Raw genomic sequence first — 23,113 nt, 5'->3', positions numbered from 1 at the left:
AAGTTTCATATAGATCACACTCAAAACGGAGCAACGGTTCAACACACACACACTATAAAGTCTTAACAACAATCTGTCCAAAACAGCAACTAGGCATATTGCAAGCATCAAAACAACAAGCTACAGCACCCCAACATAAGAACAAAAGGCATGAGCATGTAGTACAGGTAAGCATGACAAGACATGAACAGTGAGCTAACTCCAGAAATCACTAGAACATGCTCAAACACACATGGTAAGATTGCAAATAATAACAGTTTGAGACTTTGCAGAAATAACATCAGGTTGCAATGTTTAGAGCTATCAAACAACATGTTACAGGAACTTATCATGGAAAACAAAGGCACGACATGAATCTACTAAATGCATAGAACAAAAGACCCTTACTGACCATGAGCCAAAAAGGCATAGAAAATATGATGGCACCCATGTAAACATGGCAAGTTATATGACAGATTCAAACATGGCAGGAACAACGATAAATAAGCATGTTGGTGAGCTTGAACCACTCACTACAGAGCAATACATGGCATGGCAAGGCAACCAACAGTAATAAGACATGTTTATGAAGCTAAGCATGGCAAGATCAAGTTCATAGGGTGCATGGATCACTAGCAAAACACATGACCAAAACTGAACTTAATCTTAACAGGCTAACAGCAACATTATTTAGCAACTTTGGAGCAAGATATGAACATGATACAGCAGGCTATAATTGCAACCAGGGGCATGAATGGATAGAGCAAGACATGTATAACAAAACATCCTTAGTGAACATCTCCAGATTATGCATAGTATGACTTGTAGCAGCAGGTTTACATAGCAACAAAATATAACAGAATCTGACAGGAAAACAGCAACGGCAAGTACACTACTTAACAAGCTTGATGCACTCAGCACTACTCACAAAAATACATGGATGGCACCACTGGAAAGATGGCATGGCATAGATCAAAACACATGTAGACATCAACCTCATAGGATGCACACATCAACCATGGCAAAAATGACAAATGAGCAAGTTATAACAGTTTCAGCAGATTAACAACAACATGCACTCTTCCAACAGCATTTCGGGCATCAAGATGAGCTCAAATAAAAATGATGCAATGGAATGAAATGAATTACTCGTCGAGACGAACAATTTGACATATTACACGCACAAAACGGAGCAGTATTCGTAGAGTTATGGCATGTTAAACTGGGCACCAGAATGCTGAAAATCAGGGACTTTGTGGTTTTTCACCTCGCGAAAAAAACTCGCAGGTCGGGGTTGGCTGCTACCCTCGTACAGAACTACTCCGGCGGAAGTCAACAACGGCGGGAAGGGGGCGTGGGACTCCGGCGAGCACCGGGAAGGCCCTGAATGGGTAGATCGGGCTCGGGGCAATCCATTCCCGGCGATGAGGCGGCTTGGGGCGGCGCGAGCGCGTAGATCGAGGCGGCCATCCATGGCGGCCTGCAAAGCTCGGGACAGAGAGAGAGATCGTGAGGGAGAGGGAGAAACACGGGATGGAAGGAGGGAGGAGAGGCAGGGGCGGCACGACCTGGACGGAGGTGCTCGCCGACGGCGGGCTCCGGTGGCCGGCCGGCGTGGGCTTGCGGAGCCAGGGAGGCGGCGAGCGCTCCCACTCCCGATAGGATTGAGCGGGAGGGCTCGGGAACAGCGGGGCGGCTCGGGCGCCTACGGGCGCGGAGGCGGCGGCGGGCGGCGTCGGCGGGCCTGCGCGGGCCCGCGATGGGCTCCGCGGGCCGGCGGCGCGGGGGTGGCGGCGGAGGCCACGTGGCAGGGGCGGATTGGCTGCGGGCGCGGGCGGACATGTCCATCGGCGGGCGGACGTGTCCGGCGGCGCGAGGATGAAGAAGGCTAGGGTTTGGACTGCGGAAATTTCGGGGGAGGCCACATATTTATAGGTAGAGGAAGCTAGGAGAGTCCAAATGAGGAGCGGTTTTCGCCCACACAATCGTGATCGAACGACCGAGAGCATGGAGGGGGTTTGGATGGGCTTTGGGCCACTTTGGTAGGGGTGTTGGGCTGCACACAAAAGAGGGCTTTACGATTACCCGGTTAACTGTTGGAGTATCAAACGACCTCCAAATGGCACGAAACTTGACAGGCGGTCTACCGGTGCTATACCAAGGCCGCTTGGCAAGACTCAGTCCATTCCGAGAACGTTTAATACATGCTCACAACGAGAGACAAAAGGGGGACGCCGGAGGACATAGGAGTGCCGGATTGCAAAACGGACAACGGGGAAAAGGCTCGGATGCATGAGACGAACACGTATGCAAAATGAAATGCACATGATGACATGATAAAATGCAACACGCAAGCAAATGACATGGAAACGACGGCGAATAACTGGCAGACAACTGGCGCATCGACTCCGGGGCGTTACACTCGGTTCAACTAAAGTTGGAGAAACTGACACCCGCCAGCCACCTATGTGCAAATCACGTCGGTAGAACCAGTCTCGCGTAAGCGTATGCGTAATGTCAATCCAGGCCGCTTCATCCAACAATACCGCCGAACCAAAGTATGAAATGCTGGTAAGCAGTATGACTTGTATCGCCCACAACTCACTTGTGTTCTACTCGTGCATATAACATCTACGCGTAAAACCTGGCTCGGATGCCACTGTTGGAGAACATAGTAATTTTAAAAAAATTCCTATGCACACGCAAGATCATGGTGATGCATAGCAACGAGAGGGGAGAGTGTTGTCCATGTACCCTTGTAGACCGAAAGCGGAAGCATTAGAACAACGCGGTTGATGTAATCGTACGTCTTCACGGCCCGACCGATCAGGCACCGAAAGTACGTCACCTCCGAGTTCTAGTACACGTTCACCTCGATGACGTCCCTCGAACTCCGATCCAGCCGAGTGTCGAGGGAGAGTTTCGACAGCACGACGGCGTGGTGACAATGTTGATGTTCTACCGTCGCAGAGCACTGCTACAATATTATCGAGGAGGACTATGGTGGAGGGGGGCATCGAACACGGCTAAGAGATCAATGATCTGTTGTTGTGTCTCTAGAGGTGCCCCCTGCCCCCGTATATAAAGGAGCAAGGGGGGAGGGGGCGGCCGGCCACGGAGGAGGCGCGCCATGGGGAGTCCTACACCCACCGGGAGTAGGACTCCCTCCTTTCCTTGTTGGACTTGGAGAAGGGGGGAGAAAGGAGGGAGAGAGAGGAAGGAAAAGGGGGGGGGCGCCGCCCCCCTCTCCTTGTCCTATTCGGACTAGGGGTAGGGGCACGCGGCCCAGCCCTGGCCTCCTCTCCTCTTCTCCACTAAGGCCGACTATGGCCCATTAAGCCCCTGGGGGGTTCCGGTAACCCCCCGTTACTCCGGTAAAATACCGATTTCACCCGGAACACTTCCGATATCCAAATATAGGCTTCCAATATATCAATATTCATGTCTGGACCATTTCGAGACTCCTCGTCATGTCCGTGATCACATCCGGGACTCTGAACAACCTTCGGTACATCAAAACTCATAAAGTCATAATATAACTGTCATCGAAACTTTAAGTGTGCGGACCCTACGGGTTCGAGAACTATGTAGACATGACCGAGACACGTTACCGGTCAATAACCAATAGCGGAACCTGGATGCTCATATTAGCTCCTACATATTCTACGAAGATCTTTATCGGTCAAACCGCATAACAACATACGTTGTTCCCTTTGTCATCGGTATGTTACTTGCCCGAGATTCGATCGTCTGTATCCCAATACCTAGTTCAATCTCGTTACCGGCAAGTCTCTTTACTCGTTATGTAATGCATCATTCCGTAACTAACTCATTAGCTACATTGCTTGCAAGGCTTATAGTGATGTGCATTACCGAGAGGGCCTAGAGATACCTCCCCGACAATCGGAGTGACAAAACCTAATCTCGAAATACGCCAACTCAACATGTACCTTTGGAGACACCTGTAGAGCTCCTTTATAATCACCCAGTTACGTTGTGAAGTTTGGTAGCACACAAAGTGTTCCTCCGGTAAAGGGAGTTGCATAATCTCATAGTTGTAGGAACATGTATAAGTCATGAAGAAAGCAATAGTAACATAATAAACGATCAAGTGCTAAGCTAACAGAATGGGTCAAGTCAATCACATCATTCTCCTAATGATGTGATACCGTAAATCAAATGACAACTCATGTCTATGGTTAGGAAACATAACCATCTTTGATTAATGAGATAATCAAGTAGAGGCATACTAGTGACATTAAGTTTGTCTATGTATTCACACATGTATCATGTTTCCGGTTAATACAATTCTAGCATGAATAATAACATTTATCATGATATAAGGAAATAAATAATAACTTTATTATTGCCTCTAGGGCATATTTCCTTCAAGAATCACCGGCAGGGGGGGCAGGAGGGGAGAGGGGAGGGGACGGTGGAGGTGGCAGATGAGCTGGAGTCGGAGGAGCTGGCAATGCAAGCAAGGGGCGGCAGGGGCGCGATCGTTCAAGCTGTTGGGCTGGTGTAGGGGAGCAGACGGGAGAAGACCATGGAGCTTGGACAAGCATGGCGACAGGCATGCCGTCGGCCATGATAGCAAGGATAGGGATGTCGTCCAGTGGCGTCGTTGTAGTAGGAGTTGGAGGAGGGCCCGAGGGAGACTCCGGCGTGCATGCGAAAGGGGACATGGCAGTAGCTATGTTTTGGATCTATCTAGTGGTGGTGGGGGACAGGCGTGGGTTGGATATCTGGGAGGAGAGGGAGGTGTTATCGTCATCCTCAGAGGAGAAAGGCGAGGCGCCTGAGCCATGATGGAAGAGCGCGCGACTCTCCAGTTTGACGACGACGACATCATTGTCAGGCAGGCGCACCATCAGGCAGGAGGAAGGATGAAGTCGCGGCCAACCATGACGAGAGCGCGAACGCTAGAGTGGTCACCCTGGAAGCAATGCTGGTCGGCGGACACAAAGTCTCCAAGATGTGAGAAGAAGTACTCTGCCCCCTAAGGGTGCCAGAGCTCGTCGGGATAGTCGAAAGCCTCGATCTCAGCCATGTGGATGAAGATGGCCATGGATCTGTTGTCAGCGTGCTCAGGTCGCTTGAAGAAAAGAGTATTGCCCTCGTGGTGGATAGGCCCATGGCCAGTGGCCGCGAGGCGCTCCTCTGCGTTGGCAAAGGAAAGACGCGCGGCGCCACGTGCGGAGGAAGTGAGGCCGAAGGTAGGGTTGTTACAGTGGTGGGCAATGGCCTGTCGTATGAATCTGAAAGGGTTGTGCATGGGTGTGGCTAGGTGAACGTAGGCTAGGTTGTCGACTTGGCGAACGAGGCAGCTTGGTGGAACGAGGAGAGGGATGTGAGGCTCCGGCGGAGAGTAGTATGAAGCTGAAGTGGGGACGATGGCGGGGGTAGGGGGGAGGCGGAGCGAAAGACGACGCCGAGGGAGAGGACGAGGAGGAGCGTGGCCCGAAGATGAGCGGGAGACGGAATGGGGGAAGGTCATTGGTGATGACGCTGTGGGAGACGAACCAGATTGGCGCGCCATCAAAGAGCCTGGATCCTGCCGACGAGCCGGAGGCGGTGTGGGTGCCCATCGTGTGCGCCATGGTGCTGCAGGGTGGACGAACATAAGCCGGGTTAATAAGAGGAGAGGGGGCATAGTAGGTGTCGGTGTCAAAACCGGCGGATCTCGGGTAGGGGGTCCCGAACTGTGCGTCTAGGCGGATGGTAACAGGACAAGGGACACGATGTTTTTACCCAGGTTCGGGCCCTCTCGATGGAGGTAAAACCCTACTCCTGCTTGATTGATATTGACGATATGGGTAGTACAAGAGTGGATCTACCACGAGATCAAGGAGGCTAAACCCTAGAAGCTAGCCTATGGTATGATTGTTGTAATGGTTGTTCGTCCTACGGACTAAAATCCTCCGGTTTATATAGACACCGGAGAGGGCTAGGGTTACACAGAGTCAATTACAATGGTAGGAGATCTACATATCCGTATTGCCAAGCTTGCCTTCCACGCCAAGGAAAGTCCCATCCGGACATGGGACGAAGTCTTCAATCTTGTATCTTCATAGTCTCGGAGTCCGGCCGATGATGATAGTCCGGCTATCCGGACACCCCCTAGTCCAGGACTCCCTCAGTAGCCCCTGAACCAGGCTTCAATGACGACGAGTCCGGCGCGCATATTGTCTTCGGCATTGCAAGGCGGGTTCCTCCTCCGAATAATTCATAGAAGATTGTGAACACCAGGATAGTGTCCGGCTCTGTAAAATAAATTCCACATACCACTGTAGAGAGAATAATATGTACACAAGTTCAATCTGCTAACGTATTTTGTGGCGTGACGTCACACCACTACCAAGCCTTTACTTGAATCGTTTTTATTATACCACCTCAGCGCGTTTAGCGAAGCGGTTTCTTGGCACGTCTTGTCGAAGCAGAGATCGTGTTCCCCTTATTCCGGGATTCCCATCAATACGGACGTGGGTAACCCAACCGCGCCATTGATTGTGGCGCTTGGGAGATAAGAGAGTTTTACCAGGCCGGTGGGACGCATAGTCTTCGTCCGCCCATATATAAGGGGATAAGGATCCGCCTTTTTTACCTACGCCTTCTTCCTCCTTTGCTTATCCATCTCCGCGCACTCGAGCTCCAGCGCCCAAGTCCGCACATCTCGCCTCAACCTTCTCCAGCCATGTCCGGAGCGGGAGGCAAGTGGATGGCCTCCTCCATTACGGAGGGGCACATCGAGAAGCTGCGCGGCGCCGGATACCTGTCCGGCGACATCGCGCACAGGCTGCCCGATGAGGGGCAGCTCATCCCCACCCCCAGGCCCCATGAGAGGGTCGTATTTCTTCCCCACTTCCTCCGCGGACTGGGCTTCCCACTTCATCCCTTCGTCCGGGGGCTCATGTACTACTACGGTCTGGACTTCCACGATCTGGCGCCAAACTTCATCCTCAACATCTCGGCGTTTATCGTCGTGTGCGAGGCCTTCCTCTGCATCTAGCCCCACTTCGGCTTGTAGCTAAAGACCTTCAATGTCAAGCCGAAGGTGGTGAAGGGCGTCCAAGCGGAGTGCGGAGGCGCCATGGTGGGCAAAATGCCCAACGTCACTTGGCTCGAGGGTGCCTTTGTGGAATCCGTCAAGGGGTGGCAATCGGGGTGGTTCTACATCACCGAGCCGCGTGACCCTAAATGGGTAGCGGCCCCCAAGTTCAGATCTGGTACCCCCATGCAGCTCACCTCCTGGAAATAGAAGGGCTTGCTATGGGGTAGTTCGGAGGAGCTGACCGGACTCTAGTCCTGTCTCCAGACCCTGGTGAACAAGAAGCTTAAGCTTGTCAACGTGATCCAGGTCATGCTCGTCCGCCGGATTCTCCCCTGCCAGCAACGGGCCTTCAATTTGTGGGAGTTTGATCCAGCACAGCACCGGACCCTGAGCGGGCTCTTCGACACGACGTACGAAGCTGCCTGGAGGGTGCTGTTCAAGGGCGGAGAAGCTCCCGCATCCGCAACTGAAGATCGCGGATTCAGCACGAAGCGCCCGGCCGGCGAGGTAAGCTTTGTTATCCTTTATGGGACACTCATTTCTTTCATAGTTTGACTCTATGTGGGATCTAAAACTCCAAATGCCTTTAACAGGACTGGCAGAAGACGTCCGGATAGGTTAACTGTCCGGCTCCCCTTCCCAAAGACCCAGTGGACACCCGTTTAATGGGGCTGCTGGTTCCGGCCCTTTACGTGGTGCCGGAGAAGAAGGCCAAGAAGAAGGCCACGGGAACCCGAAGGAGTTCCTGGCGCCAGGTGGTATCGGACTCGTCGTCCGATGGCTCCGAGGGAGACTCCTCCCCCGAAGATGAGGAGGAGAAAGAGGACTCTCCCCAAGAGAGGGGAGAGAAGAAGAGGAAGGCTTCCCCAACGAGGGAGACTGAAGGGTCCAAGAACGGAAGGACCCTTCCTCCGGACTGCTCCGCCAACACCAACGATGGCAACGAGGGGTGGCCCTCAAGGGCCAAGCCCCTGGCAAGATCGTAAGTATCCGGATTCCTGAATGGTTTATGATTTCTCTTTGTGCCACGTAGTGTCCTTCTAATGCTGCATACAACCTGTAGTCCGGCCGAGGATGATCTTCTCGCTTCGTCGAGCGGGTCCTTGGCTCCGTCGGATGTGGATTCCCTTCCGACCGCCTCCACCCCTTTGTGACGCTGATGACGCCGAGGTGGGATCCCAGGAGGGGACCCACCAGGAGGGGGAGGCTCCGGAGGTGCCGCAAAGCAACCTCCCGGACTTCGCTCCGGACTCCGCACCGGAACCAGCAGTGGTTCCGGAGTCTGGCAGGCGGCCCCTTCGTAAGAAGGGCAAGACCGTGACACCGGTGGCCTCCGTCCAACCGGAGGCGCCGGACAGCTTGTTGGAGGCGCTCAACGGCGCTTCCATCGAGGAAGAACACCGCACTATCATGAGTGCGGTGATTCAGAAGGTTCAGCTCGCCAAGAGCGGGCTAACCGAAGCCTGTAGCAGCCTTCTAACAGGCTTTGAGGTAAGAAATTTAAAATATGTAATGTAATACCGCATAGACAGTAGCCCCTGATGCTCGGTTCGGTGTTCGGAAAGAAAAGCCGGACTGAGGATCTAAAAAGATATACGCAGGAGGTCTAAAAATTATGTCAATATGGGATTGCAGGCTGCGCTGCTGACCTCTGCCGCACTGACTGCGGAGGTCGATGCTTTGAAGCAGAACCTCGAGCGGTCGAGAACGAGCTCGGCCTTGCCAAGAAGCAGCTCGAGGACAAAGAAGGTGAGTAACACCATATTAAATTTGTACCTTACAGAAAAGGATTTTGGTTGCAAGAGAAATAACAAGGATAACGTGGGCACTATAGGGGCCACGAACAAGGTGGCGACCCTGAAGGAGGCCGTGTCCGCGGCCGAGCGTAATGCGGCCGTGGAACGAGCTGAGCGAGAGAAGCAGGCGGCGCAGGTGGCGGAGGTGCAGCAAGAGCTCCAGGCTCTCGTGGAAAAGCATAAGAGTTTGGAGCGCGACTCGAAGACTCGAGAGTCCGAGCTTGCCTCGGCTCTTGAGAGTGCCAAAGCCGCTAAGGCCGAAGCCCATAAGACCCTCCAGGAGATCGAGGCGTTGAAGAAAATAGCGGCGGGTAAGGCATTTTTCATGTAAAGCAAGCATGTGAATGTGAATTACCTGTTACTTACCCGAATTCGGAGCTCTCCAGGAGCGTTTGGAGATCTGCCTCGCAGCGTGTTCGATGCTGCCGCATTCTACCGGGCCGAGGAGGGGAGCTCGACGGAGAAGGTCTTTTGGTCTCAGTATGCTGAGGCCGGACATCCGGTGCCCCTTAGCGACCAGCTGAAGCGGCTGGTCGAGCTCCACAAGGTAGCCGAACAGGCCATGAAGGGCCTCATAGTTCGGCTGTGGCCCGAGGAGGCCATGCCTGGGAGCTACTTCGGCCTGGTGCGGCGGCTGGTGGATGCGTGTCCCTGGGTGGAAGTCGCCAAGCGCTCCGCCTGCATTGAAGGTGCCCGTCAGGCCCTTGCCCGTGCAAAAGTGCACTGGGGCAGGCTGGATGCTGAGAAGCTTCTGACAGACGCGCCGCCGGCGGGCAAGGAGTATCGCACGCCCGAAATGTATTATAAGAGTGTCCTGAAGGGTGCCCGCAAGATTGCAGATGAGTGCTCCAAAGATGTAATATTTGAGTAGACTCGCAATGTGTTATCCTGTGCGCTGAAAACTTTGTTCATATGCGCTAAGCAACGCTTATTAATTTAAAATATTACCTTCTGTGCGGCCGTTTATCAAATCTGAGAGATGGCAAGTCGTCGGCTTCAGCCCCCATGCCACGAGTGCTGGATGTTCGGGATAAACTTGAGCGCTCTTGTTCCCATTTTTGGGTCCATCTAGGGAGGCGCTCAACATGACGAACGAGGCAACCGGACTTATAATGCTTGAACACTCTCACTTAGCCATAGAATTCTATAATTTTAAATTTCGGTGAAGCCCCTATTATTCGGAAGACCGAGTTCGGGGCGCTATCCACGCCTGGGCCGGACAAAGCCGGTTCTTCGCTCTAAGCGGCATAAGTCTTTAGGGACTCGAAAAGACCTCTCTAACAGGGACCAGCTCACACCTTATCATGACGGTCAGTTTTAGCTTTCTCCACTGAGGCGCTCGCCCAGCTCAACCGGGGCGCAATCGCAGTGGTTCTCCCAGTGCTACCTTAGCCGATAAAACGGAACGTAAGGTACCAAAACATGGGAGCCGGGCAAACCCAACTATTGACCCAAGACATGATTCGGAGCCGATGCATATAATGCTATAAGTTCGGGGTGCCGCACTTGTGAAAGTGTTCGGACTTATCACACCATAATGCGGGGAACATAAGCCCCCGGTGTATTCGGCCGTACCAAAGTGTACGGATGCAACATGTCATAAATGAACATATATGTAAGAAAGGAATGCAATTATAAGCGAAAAGTCATGCATAGTTTATTCAAGGAATTCTGCCATGAGTGCAGAACGATAAAAATAGTGTGGTAAGCAAGGGATTGGACTATTAAACATGTCCCCCTCCAGGGGTAGGCTGCGGAATGGTGTATTAAACAGATTTAATGCTCGTAATGGAGACCACCTGAGTGTTCGTCGTAGCCTTTCTCCTTCCCTGGCTGTTGCATTGTGAGCTCGGCAGGTCTGCTGCCGGACAGGGCCTCTGGTGAACGGAGTCCTATGGGTAAAAAAAAGGAAAAAGGAAAAAAAAAGCGACACACTTGGGAGCCCCTGGTGTGGTTGAGCCGCACTCTGGGCCTGTCGTGGTCGTGCCCCTCCCCCTATGCCCATGGTATCTCCAGAGCGTAATGATGTACGCGAAGGACTAGTCTTGCAATCATGCAAGGGCTGGGGTTGGGGCTGCATTGCTACGCGTGCTCGGAACGTGCCAGATGGTCTTGGTGTATGTTACTCCGGGCGCGTTTGGCCATGTCCGGTCGCTAGACGGCCGGACTAGAGAATTGCCTTAAGAGGCTGCTCCGTACTTCTACCACGAGAGCCGCCGTGTGTTCCTCCGTTCGGAGGGAGCGTTCGGTATTTCCGTTGACTGTGATGACTCCTCGAGGGCCTGGCATCTTGAGCTTGAGGTATGCGTAATGCGGCACCGCGTTGAACTTTGCAAACGCGGTCCATCCGAGCAGAGCGTGATAGCCACTGCGGAACGAGACTATGTCGAAGATTAACTCCTCGCTTCGGAAGTTATCCGGGGATCCGAAGACCACTTCCAGTGTGACTGAGCCTGTAGAATTGGCCTCTACACCTGGTATGACGCCTTTGAAGGTCATCTTTGCAGGTTTAATCCTTGAGGGGTCTATGCCCATCTTGCGCACTGTATCCTGATAAAGCAGGTTTAGGCTGATGCCGCCGTCCATCAGGACTCTGGTGAGGTGAAATCCATCGACGATTGGGTCTAAAACCAATGCGGTGAATCCGCCATGACGGATACTGGTGGGGTGGTCCCTTCGATCAAAAGTGATCGGGCAAGAGGACCATGGATTGAACTTCGGGGCGACTGGCTCCATCGCATATACGTCCCTAAGTGCACGCTTCCGCTCCTTCTTGGGTATGTGGGTTGCGTATATCATGTTTACCGTCCGCACTTGTGGGGGAAACCCTTCTGTCCTCTACTATTCGGCGTCCGGGTCTCTTCCTCGTCATCGCTATGCAGCCCCTTGTCGTTGTTTTCGGCAATTAACTTGACCGCCTTCTTAAATACCCAACAATCCCTGTTGGTGTGATTAGCTGGCTTTTCGGGGGTGCCATGTATCTGGCAAGAGCGGTCGAGTATTCGGTCCAAATTGGACGGACCCGGAGTAGTTCTTTTGAATGGCTTCTTCCGCTGACCGGGTTTAGAGCCTCTGAATCCGGCGTTAACTGCCGTATCCTTAGTGTTATCGCCGTTAACGTGGCGTTTGTTTTTGTTTCGACGTGACCTGCCATTGAGGTCCTTGGTATCCGGACTGCCAGAATTTTTGCTGAGGTTGTTACTGCGGGCTAGCCAGCTGTCCTCCCCCGCACAGAAGCGGGTCATGAGTGATGTGAGGGCTGCCATGGATTTCGGCTTTTCCTGTCCTAGGTGCCGGGCCAGCCACTCGTCGCGGATGTTGTGTTTGAAGGCTGCGAGGGCCTCTGCATCCGGACAGTCGACGATTTGATTTTTCTTTGTTAGGAACCGTGTCCAGAATTGTCTGGCCGATTCGTCTGGCTGCTGAATTATGTGGCTTAGGTCATCGGCGTCTGGTGGTCGCACATATGTGCCCTGGAAGTTGTCAAGGAATGCGGCTTCCAGGTCCTCCCAACACCCAATTGACTCTGCTGGCAAGCTGTTAAGCCAATGCCGAGCTGGTCCTTTAAGCTTGAGTGGGAGATATTTGATGGCGTGGAGATCGTCACCGCGGGCCATATGGATATGAAGGAGATAGTCTTCGATCCAAACCGCGGGGTCTGTTGTGCCATCGTAGGATTCAATGTTCACGGGTTTAAACCCTTCAGGGATTTGATGATCCATTACTTCATCTGTGAAGCATAGTGGGTGTGCGGCGCCTCTATACTGGGCAATATCGCGACGTAGCTCAAGAGAGCTTTGTCTACTGTGTTTGGCCCGGCCGGAGTTGCTGTATCCGGTGCGACGGTAGTCGTCGCGCATCATGGGGCGCACATAATCCGTAGATCGATCTTGATTGTCTTGCCTTGTCCTCCAATATGTCTCGCAAGTCCGGCGCATTCCCCCTTAGCTTCATACTTTTCGAGCGGTGCTGGGGTACGGTCCTGATGGAGGGCCTAGAGGCCTCTCTGTCGCGGCCACGAGGTGGTCGGTCTGCCGTATTGTGTGCTGGTGATGAAGGTTTATACTCCTCCTCCTCTAATCGGGGGAGCAACTTGCGTTTTGGGTAGCTTTTGGAGGGGCATTCGAGTTCGTGCTCTTCGGCCGCGAGGACTTCGGTCCATCTGTCGGCCAGCAGGTCTTGATCAGCTCGGAGCTGTTGCTGCTTTTTCTTTAGGCTGTTTGCCGTGGCCATAAGCCTGCGTTTAAAATGCTCTTGTTCGACGGGATCCTCGGGCACGACAAATTCGTTGTCGTTGAGGCTTGCCTCGTCTCCGGAGGGAGGCATGTAATTATCATCCTCGACCTCTTCGTCTGCCGCTCTCTCGTGAGGGCTGGCTTCTCCGTCCTCCTGCGCTGAATCTTGCTGGAGGGGGTTATCTTCGGCACTCTCTAGGGTGTTATTATCTCCGGTGCCGGAATCTCCATTCTTGCTGTGGCGGGATTTAGAGCGGCGCCGCTGACGTCGGCGCTTGGGCTGTTTCTTAGAGGAATCTGCCTCCGCTGCTTCTTCGCCGTTCCCATCCTTTGGGATGTCCACCATGTATATGTCGTATGACGAGGTGGTCTTCCAGTGCCCCGTAGGCGCTGGTTCTTGGTCGTCTCCGGCATCGTCGTCCATACCGTCGATGTCTTCGGAGTCGTAGTCTAGCATGTCGGTTAGATCGTCGACAGTGGCTACAAAGTGGGTGGTGGGTGGGTTTTGAATTTCTTCGTCGTCCGCATCCCAACCGTCCTCACCGCAGTCCGGCCAGGGCTCTCCTGATAACGAGAGATACTTTAGCGAATTCAGGATGTCGCCAAAGGGTGAGTGCTGAAAGATGTCCGCGGCGGTGAACTCCATGATCGGCGCCCAATCGGATTCGATTGGTAGGGGCGCAGGAGGTTCGGAGTCCGGCGAGGAGTCCGGCACCTCGGAGTCACGAGCTTTACAAGGGACAAGGTCAGTATTCGGCTCCATCGCCGTAGAGATTGCAGCCCCCGAGGCGGTGTCCAGCCACCCGTCCTCGATCTGCGCGGTCGGCTCCGAACTAGGGTCGGAGCGGACTCATGTGCGGCCTCCAGGGCACTGTCCGGCGGCAGAGCTAAATCATGCCCATCGTGACAGTGCGGCGCGCTCGGCTATGGCTCGAATCCATCGAAGATCAAGTCTCCGCGGATGTCAGCCGTGAAGTTTAGGCTTCCAAATCTGACCTGATGGCCAGGGCGTAGCTTTCGATCTGCTCCAGATGGCCAAGTGAATTGGCCCGCAGTGCAAAGCCGCCGAACACGAAGATCTGTCCGGGGAGAAAAGTCTCACCCTGGACTGCGTGTTGTTGATGATTGAAGGAGCCATCAAGCCTATCGGTGACGACATAGAGGAACTCTCAATGAAAGCACCAATGTCGGTGTCAAAACCGGCGGATCTCGGGTAGGGGGTCCCGAACTGTGCGTCTAGGCGGATGGTAACAGGAGACAAGGGACACGATGTTTTTACCCAGGTTCGGGCCCTCTCGATGGAGGTAAAACCCTACTCCTGCTTGATTGATATTGACGATATGGGTAGTACAAGAGTGGATCTACCACGAGATCAAGGAGGCTAAACCCTAGAAGCTAGCCTATGGTATGATTGTTGTAATGGTTGTTCGTCCTACGGACTAAAACCCTCCGGTTTATATAGACACCGAAGAGGGCTAGGGTTACACAGAGTCGGTTACAATGGTAGGAGATCTACATATCCATATTGCCAAGCTTGCCTTCCACGCCAAGGAAAGTCCCATCCGAACACGGGACAAAGTCTTCAATCTTGTATCTTCATAGTCTTGGAGTCCGGCCGATGATGATAGTCCGGCTATCCGGACACCCCCTAATCCAGGACTCCCTCAGTAGGGAAGAAAGGAAGAAAGCGGACAACCTTGGACCTGAAACTCCGGTGGCCGGAGCACTAGCAGCGAGAGCAGCGGACGGGGTTGCGGCAGTCGGAGATAGTGTGGTCACTGGCAAGGCACCGAAAGCATCTAATCTTTTTCTTGTGCTTGTAATGGTGGTGGATGTGTTTGAGGCTGGCCATCCAGGGAGGAGAGGATTTATAGGCCGGAGAGGCCGATGGATGGGAGGGGGGGATGCAGAGACCCGAGGCGGGGAGCTGAGCAAAACCTCCCGGTAGGAGCGCGGGTTCTGCAGCGGCGTGGAGACCGAAGAGCTCGCAGGGCTGGCAGCAGCGGCAGGAGCGTGGCACTGGTTAATGGCGATGTCGGGATGGAGTTGAGGGGACGGGGCGGTAAGTAGGCTGACGGAGGTAGGGGAGGCAGGTGGTAGAATAGACGTGATGATGGGCGCATGCGTGTGCATGCATGTGTTGGTTTTATCATGCGGTGAGAACGAGCGGGTGGGGGTTGCTAGCTCCCGTGAATCAGTGGCGGTAGGGTAAGATATTGGGTGAGCATGAGCATTTGGGAAATCGAGCAGCCCCAGCAGCCGACCGGTGGGCGGCTGTGGCGACTCCGATGGGACCGAGCAGGCAGGGATAGCAGATGGAGAGCGTGGGAGCGGGCGGTCTAGAGCCATATCGTTTAAAGAAACAGTTTGACTACGATGATGTATCCATCATGTTGGCTTAGGCGGCATGGTTTGATATTCGGCTGCCCAAGTTACATCCTAGCTTATGGGGAGGGGACATTTTGTGTCACCCAATGGTAGATGACAAGGACCAGCCAAAAATCATCACCATTATGTGGTTTATATGGCATTCAGGGAACAGAATTAAGCATGATCGGGAGGGTCTTGATCTTATGATTTCCTTGCGATCCATCAAGGAGACACTAGCTCTGTTGGAATTGCCACGTAGTGCAGCAAAAATTCTACCAGGTTATGGTTGGAAGCCATCGGACCCGGGCATTGTCAAGATTACAACAGATGGGGCTATCAATTTCGAAGATAATTGTAGCGGTGCGGGTGGCATCGCTCGATCCACTACTTCATACCTGGGGGTATGGTGTAAACCGCACCTAGGGATCACGGATCCACTCATCGTGGAGGCATTGGCAATGCGTGAAGGGGCTCGATTCGCAAACCTTCGAGGACTCACGCATGTGATCATGGAGCTAGACTGCCTGGAGCTGGTGCAATCAGGAATACTCGCCACAATTCTCGTTCAATTGTGCCTCCGATCTTACTTGAAATTGGAGGGCTACTGAGCAATTTCTCTATGTTTAATGTACTTCATATAAATCGTTCGGCTAATGTTCCGGCTCATCTTTGTGCTAAACATGCCCGCACATTGAATGTGACCGAATGTTGGCTCGATGTGATACCTAGCTTCCTAGTGACCAGCTTGATGGCTGATTGTCCTAGGTCTGCTGTGATTTAATAAAGCTTTCTTGATCGCCGCAAAAAATCTCTTAAAATAGTCAAACCATTATATGCACAATAACTAATTCTGGCACCACATAATAATCTTTTTTTAGGACACATAATAACCTTTCTTCGTTTAAAATCTTGATGATACCCGACACTTTTCTGCATGAATCAGTTACAACATATTCAACGAGATTTAGTTATATGGAACTTGAATACGAGTAATATTTAGTGAGCATACATATGCTTTATTATATACTTATAAAATATTTATAAAATATAATTAGTATAATAAAATGGTAATGAATTTCACTGCAAAAAAAAAGAGAATGGAAATGGATTTCACCGGGAAAAAGGAATGAAAATAGATTTTACCGCAAAAAAGGAATGAAAATGGATTGTTACATGTTGATGTATATCTCTCCTATCCATGGTTTGCATGTTGAAAGAAGTACTAGATAAGTACTCCTTTTTAGAAATTCACACAAACTCTTTTTTACATGAGTATATAATTTCTACAGATTTTCATATCGAGTATACATATACTTCTTTTTAGTGAATATATATTACTTTCCTTTTTAGAATCAAAATGAATGTGAAGATTTGTTCAAATCAAATCGTAGCGTACTCGGTGTTCAAAAATTAAATCAAATCGTAACGCCTTGTATACGTGATCGAGCACGATCGAATTGATACTGCTCCAAATATTTCATGTTTATTGCAAAGCAACGGTTGCCATGCAAATTACCGTGCCCGCCCCCAGAAAATACAAAGAATACAGATCGGGAAAAGCACGGCGTGGCCCGGTGGCCATCAAGGCTGCCGGAAGTTTGCCTTGATGGTCTGCACGGTGTGCGCGTCCGTGAGCAGCGTCTTGGCGACGAGATCGTCGGGGAGCGCCCCGGTGAAGAGCAAGTTGCCGAGGAGCACCAGCCCCGGGTTCTGGCTGCTGAGGGAGGCGTAGAGCGTGGCCGGCGCGCTCCCGTTGTTGTATAGGAAGTGCACGAGCCCCTGCGGCACGGCGAAGACGTCGCCCTTGCGGAGCACCTTGGCGTAGAGCTTGTTGTCCGGGTAGGAGGAGACGAAGCCGAAGTAGACGGAGCCCTCCAGCACCAGCGCCGTCTCCGCCGCCCTCGGGTGGTAGTGCACCGGGAAGACGCCGCCCGGCACGACGTCGAGGCGGACGTGGGACTCGCCCAGCGTGTTCAGGCCCGGGATCTGCACCTGGTTCGCCGTGAACCCGAAGCGCTTGCTCGTCTTGCCGCCCGGCTTGTCCAGGCCGCCGAAGAGGAAGTCTTCCGCCACCACCGCCGCCGGGTCCTTGCACGCCACCCCGTTCTCGTGCACTGCAGGTACGCGCACATCACCATGATGATCACATAGAAACTGAAGAGCTGCCGCAAGCACGGCGTTTATTTTTCCGTACCTTTGGACGTGGGGTCGGCGACGCAGAAGTCCTGGAGAGGGTTAGGGTCGAAAGCGTCGACATGGCCGGAGCCGAGAGCGACGACCGTGAGCACCAAGAGCAACGTCGCAGCAGCCATGGCGAGCCTTCTCGATCAGCAAAATGTGCAAGGAGCGACAAGTGCAGCGTATTGACTAGAGAGGACTCCGCTATATACTGGTAGTATGATGCAGGGACGTTAATGGGCTCCCATGCATGCGCAGGCAACATTTTGGTAGTATATTATATCATACCAATGCGATATTCGCACACTTATGGCCTTCAATTTGTAGGAGGGAAACTTATATGAAGAAAGATTTAAATCCTTAATTTTTTGAAGAATATTTAAATCATTAATTAGCTTTTACGATTGCAAGTCGAATTTTAAGTTCTTAGGGACGTTTTGCGGAGTAGGCCACTAAGACGACGTTTCACCAACTTGATGGGCCCATATTAGAAAGAACTTGATGAGCCTACCGTGTGCTTACAAGAAAAAACCTAGTGGGGCATGGGCTCTTGTGGTGCGATATCATTTCTTTTTTGTTGCTGTTGAGGGGAAGTGGGAGCAGTTCCTTGTAGCACGGTTGTTCTTCCAATGGGTATCAAATATGTTGTATAATCTTTAAAAAAGATGAAGTATGGCATTATACTCCACTCAGTGTGTTTATTTTTCGCGTCTACTCTAATGCTTACTTCACTTATGAATTACTTCAGGCAATGTGCCATGTAGAGATAGGGATGGACAAGGCGACTTTTTACATATTGATTTTTTATTTACGAAATGGGTCGGCAAAGTTTGCCTCGGTCCTGTTAATTAAAGTGAAAGAGTAGATCATGATAGAAGTAATCAAGAAAACAAAATCAAGATCATAATACACAAACAACCGTAGTAAAACAATCAATCAGAGGAATTACAAGACTAGTACGATTTTCATTGTAATCTTAATTTGACTAGTCGTTCCGCGTTCAGTTTGTCTTTTCATTGAACTGGTCGTTTTCCTACACAATTGTCAGGTCTACGATGCCCTCTGGGTGTGTTTCTTAAGAAAAAAAGGCCCATTGGTTATTATCCATCAGCGGTGCGTATGTCACTATCACTAGTAGAAAACATGGCTACCGTTCGGGCTTGGCCAGCCCATTACTCTCGGTTCTTCAAGAACCGGGACCCATGGGGGTATTAGACCCGGTTCGTTAGCCCAGGGGACCGGCCGGGGCCTCGTGGGCATTGGTCTCGGTTCGTGTGGAACCATTTGTCCCGGTTCAAGCCACGAACCGGGACCAATGGTCCTCGCTCCTGGCCCACAACCATTGGTCCCAGTTCGTGGCTTGAACCGGAACAGAAGGGGGTTCTTTAGTCCCGGTTCATGCCATGAACCGGGACAAATAACTTGCCTATATATATCCACCGCCGCGGCAAAGCACTCCAATGCTCTATTTTTTAAATCCGGCGAGGAGAGGGCGTTTGGGTGCTCTAGTTCACCTCATATGCACATGAGGTGTTCGATGAAATGCCCGAGTCACACTAGTTAAGCTTTCTCCTCTCGAAGCTCGACCTCGGAGCTCCATTTTTTTTGAGATTTGTTTAGATTTAGCGGTCCGTCATGCCCCGTCCCCGTTTTCACCGCCGTTGATCGCCCGCGCCGATCTCGTCGCCGGCACCATCATGGTGAGCCTCTTGTTCTTATCTTCTTTCTGATACTTGTCTGATTTTTTTACTTTAGGTAGATATTTGTCTGATTTTCTTACTTTTGACACACATAATTATATATAATGCACGCAGATGAACCGGTAATGGATGTATGGTGACAGACACACCTCCGAGTACATTAAGGGCATGCATAATTTTCTCGAAGTGGCTGAGGCAAACAAGCAGAATGGTTTTATGTGTTGTCCATGCACTAAATGTGGGAATACAAAGTCTTACTCTGACCGGAAAATCCTTCACACCCACCTGCTTTACAAGGGTTTCATGCCAGACTATAATGTTTGGACGAGGCACGAAGAAATAGGGGTTATGATGGAAGACGGCGAAGAAGAAGAGGACGATGACAACTATGTGCCCCCTGAATACGGTGATGCTGCAACGGGGGGAGCTGCTGAAGATCAAGAGGAACCAGACGATGTGCCCGATGATGCTGCAACGGGGGAAGCTGCTGACGATCAAGAGGAACCAGATGATGTGCCCGATGATGATCTCCGCCTGGTCATTGTCGATGCAAGGACACAATGCAAAAGTCAAAAGGAGAAGCTGAAGTTCGATCGCATGTTAGAGGATCACAACAAAGGGTTGTACCCCAATTGCGAAGATGGCAACACAAAGCTGGGTACCATACTGGAATTGCTGCAGTGGAAGGCAGAGAATGCTGTGCCTGACAAAGGATTTGAGAAGCTACTGAATATATTGAAGAAGAAGCTTCCAAAGGATAATGAATTGCCCGACAGTACGTACGCAGCAAAGAAGGTCGTATGCCCTCTAGGATTGGAGGTGCAGAAGATACATGCATGCCCTAATGACTGCATCCTCTACCGCGGTGCGTACGAGGATTTGAACGCATGCCCGGTATGCGGTGCATTGCGGTATAAGATCAGACAAGATGACCCTGGTGATGTTGACGGCGAGCCCCGCAGGAAGAGAGTTCCTGCGAAGGTGATGTGGTATGCTCCTATAATACCATGGTTGAAACGACTGTTCAGAAACAAAGAGCATGCCAAGTTGATGCGATGGCACAGTGAGGACCGTAAGAAAGACGGGAAGTTGAGAGCACCCGCTCACGGGTTGCAGTGGAGAAAAATCAAGAGAGAGTACTGGGCTGAGTTTGCACATGACCCAAGGAACGTATGGTATGGTTTAAGCGCGGATGGCATTAATCCTTTCGGGGAGCAGAGCAGCAATCACAACACCTGGCCCGTGACTCTATGTATGTATAACCTTCCTCCTTGGATGTGCATGAAGCGGAAGTTCATTATGATGCCAGTTCTCATCCAAGGCCCTAAGCAATCCGGCAACGACATTGATGTGTACCTAAGGCCATTAGTTGAAGAATTTTCACAGTTGTGGAATGGAAACGGTGTACGTGTGTGGGATGAGCACAGATAGGAGGAATTTAACCTGCACGCGTTGCTGTTTGTAACCATCAACGATTGGCCCGCTCTCAGTAACCTTTTAGGACAGACAAACAAGGGATACCACGCATGCACGCACTGTTTAGTTGACACCGAAAGTATATACCTAGGAAGCTGCAGGAAGAATGCGTACCTAGGCCATCGTCGATTTCTTCCGACCAACCATCAATGTCGAAAGAAAGACAAGCATTTCAAAGGCGAGGCAGATTACCAGAAGAAGCCCGCCATGCGTACCGGTGATTACGTACTTGCTATGGTCAATGATTTACACGTAATCTTTGGAAAGGGTCCCGGCAGACTAGCTGTTCTGAGTGACGCTGAGGGACACACACACCCATGTGGAAGAAGAAATCTATATTTTGGGACCTACCCTACTGGAAAGACCTAGAGGCCCACTCTTCGATCGACGTGATGCACGTGACGAAGAACCTTTGCGTGAACCTGCTAGGCTTCTTGGGCGTGTATGGGAAGACAAAAGATACAGCTGAGGCACGGGAGGACCTGCAACATTTGCACGAAAAAGACGGCATGCCTCCAAAGCAGTATGAAGGTCCTGCCAGCTACGCTCTTTCCAAAAAAGAGAAGGAAATCTTCTTTGAATGCCTGCTTAGTATGAAGGTCCCGACTGGCTTCTCGTCGAATATAAAGGGAATAATAAATATGGCAGAGAAAAAGTTTCAGAACTTAAAGTCTCATGACTGCCACGTGATTATGATGCAACTGCTTCCGGTTGAATTGAGGGGGCTTCTACCGGAAAACGTCTAATTAGCCATTGTGAAGCTATGTGCATTCCTCAATGCAATCTCTCAGAAGGTGATAGATCCAGAAATCATACCAAGGCTAAGGAGTGATGTGGTGCAATGTCTTGTCAGTTTCGGGCTGGTGTTCCCACCATCCTTCTTCAATATCATGACACACGTCCTAGTTCATCTAGTTGACGAGATTGTCATTCTGGGCCCCGTATTTCTACACAATATGTACCCCTTTGAGAGGTTCATGGGAGTCCTAAAGAAATATGTCCGTAACCGCGCTAGGCCAGAAGGAAGCATGTCCATGGGCCATCAAATAGAGGATGTCATTGGGTTTTATGTTGACTTCATTCCTGGCTTTATGAAGATAGGTCTCCCTAAATCGCGGTATGAGGGGAGACTGGCTGGAAAAGGCATGCTTGGAGGGGAGACAATAATATGCAGGGACGGATATTCTTGGTCTCAAGCACACTACACAGTTCTACAGAACTCTACCTTGGTGGCCCCTTATGTCGATGAACACAAGAACAGTCTGCGCTCCAAACACCCGGAGCAGTGCGACGACTAGATTACATGTGAACACATAAGAACTTTCAGCAGTTGGTTGGAAACACGTCTCAGAGGTGAAAACACTGTTTGTGAGGAGTTGTACTCGTTGTCCAGGGGACCATCTTCGACTGTAATGATTTGGAAAGGATATGAGATAAATGGGAATACATTTTACACGATCGCCCAAGATCAAAAGAGCACCAACCAAAACAGCGGTGTCCGCTTTGATGCAGCCACCGGGAGGGGAAAGGACACATATTATGGTTACATAGTGGACATATGAGAACTTGACTATGGAGTAGATTTTAAGGTCCCTTTGTTTAAATGCAAGTGGGTCAATCTGTCAGGAGGCGGGGTATAGGTAGACCCACAATACGGAATGACAACAGTGGAGCAGAACAATCTTGGGTACACTGACGAACCGTTCGTCCTAGCCAATGATGTGGCACAGGTTATCTATGTGAAGGACATTGGCACATTTGTCATTTTCACGTAACCCGTGAACATTCCAAGACACGATGGAGTAGGATTCGTTTTTCAGAATGGAAACTTGAACCAGCACCTTACATAGGGGTAGTGACCCAACAAACAACCATCCAGGATCGGGATACAGTGAGACAAACTGACAGAAGTAGGTATGAGCACCATTACAGTTAGCTTAACCTTAACATAGCAACTACGGTAGGGTGCGACGCACCGGATACAGGGCCAGCGAGGGCCGCCAAACGAGTGGCCGTTGAGGAGGGGAGAACACATCATGGCGATCCCAGGCTACCGGAGCCCGATGTGATGCCAGCCGCCATCTCAGGCGGAGCGCCGCAGGTAGCAGCAATAGCTGCAAGATCCTCAGGTGGTGCAGGACCGCGAGCTGAGTTGTCAATGAACCCAGCCTCATCGCAGAGACGAGCGTGGATCAGAGCGTCTGCGAGATCCTTGTATGCAGATGAGAGGTCGAGTTTCTTTACCTTGGAACGCATAGCCTTTGCAGTCATGGAGGAGTAGTTTGGCGGCTCGATTTCTGCCAGACGAGCGCTGCGTCTGGCCTT

The 23,113-nt window shown here is 51.4% G+C and overlaps 1 protein-coding gene across 1 annotated transcript; it reads right to left on the bottom strand.

The window, feature by feature from the left end:
• Positions 1 to 16,867: 16,867 nt before the first annotated feature.
• On the bottom strand, positions 16,868 to 17,803 carry LOC123155602 (germin-like protein 5-1). The gene is made up of 2 exons (XM_044573759.1): positions 17,629 to 17,803; positions 16,868 to 17,548 (listed from the first exon to the last, which is right to left on the bottom strand). The coding sequence occupies exons 1-2, from the start codon at positions 17,744 to 17,746 to the stop codon at positions 17,016 to 17,018; spliced, it is 651 nt and encodes a 216-aa protein (XP_044429694.1). The 5' UTR covers positions 17,747 to 17,803; the 3' UTR covers positions 16,868 to 17,015.
• Between the last annotated feature and the right edge of the window lie 5,310 nt (positions 17,804 to 23,113).

Source organism: Triticum aestivum, chromosome 7B, assembly GCF_018294505.1.
Source record: "Triticum aestivum cultivar Chinese Spring chromosome 7B, IWGSC CS RefSeq v2.1, whole genome shotgun sequence".
Classification (NCBI taxonomy): Eukaryota; Viridiplantae; Streptophyta; class Magnoliopsida; order Poales; family Poaceae; genus Triticum; species Triticum aestivum.
Note: the sequence above shows the minus strand (reverse complement) of the source record. Positions and strands in the feature narration are given on the sequence as shown.

Excerpts from the sequence above, each read along its gene's own strand:
- LOC123155602 (XM_044573759.1), bottom strand. The coding sequence starts at position 17,746 with ATGGCTGCTGCGACGTTGCTCTTGGTGCTCACGGTCGTCGCTCTCGGC. Across the intron at positions 17,549-17,628 it reads CGCCGACCCCACGTCCAAAG|TGCACGAGAACGGGGTGGCG; the intron begins GTACGGAAAAAT and ends GCGTACCTGCAG.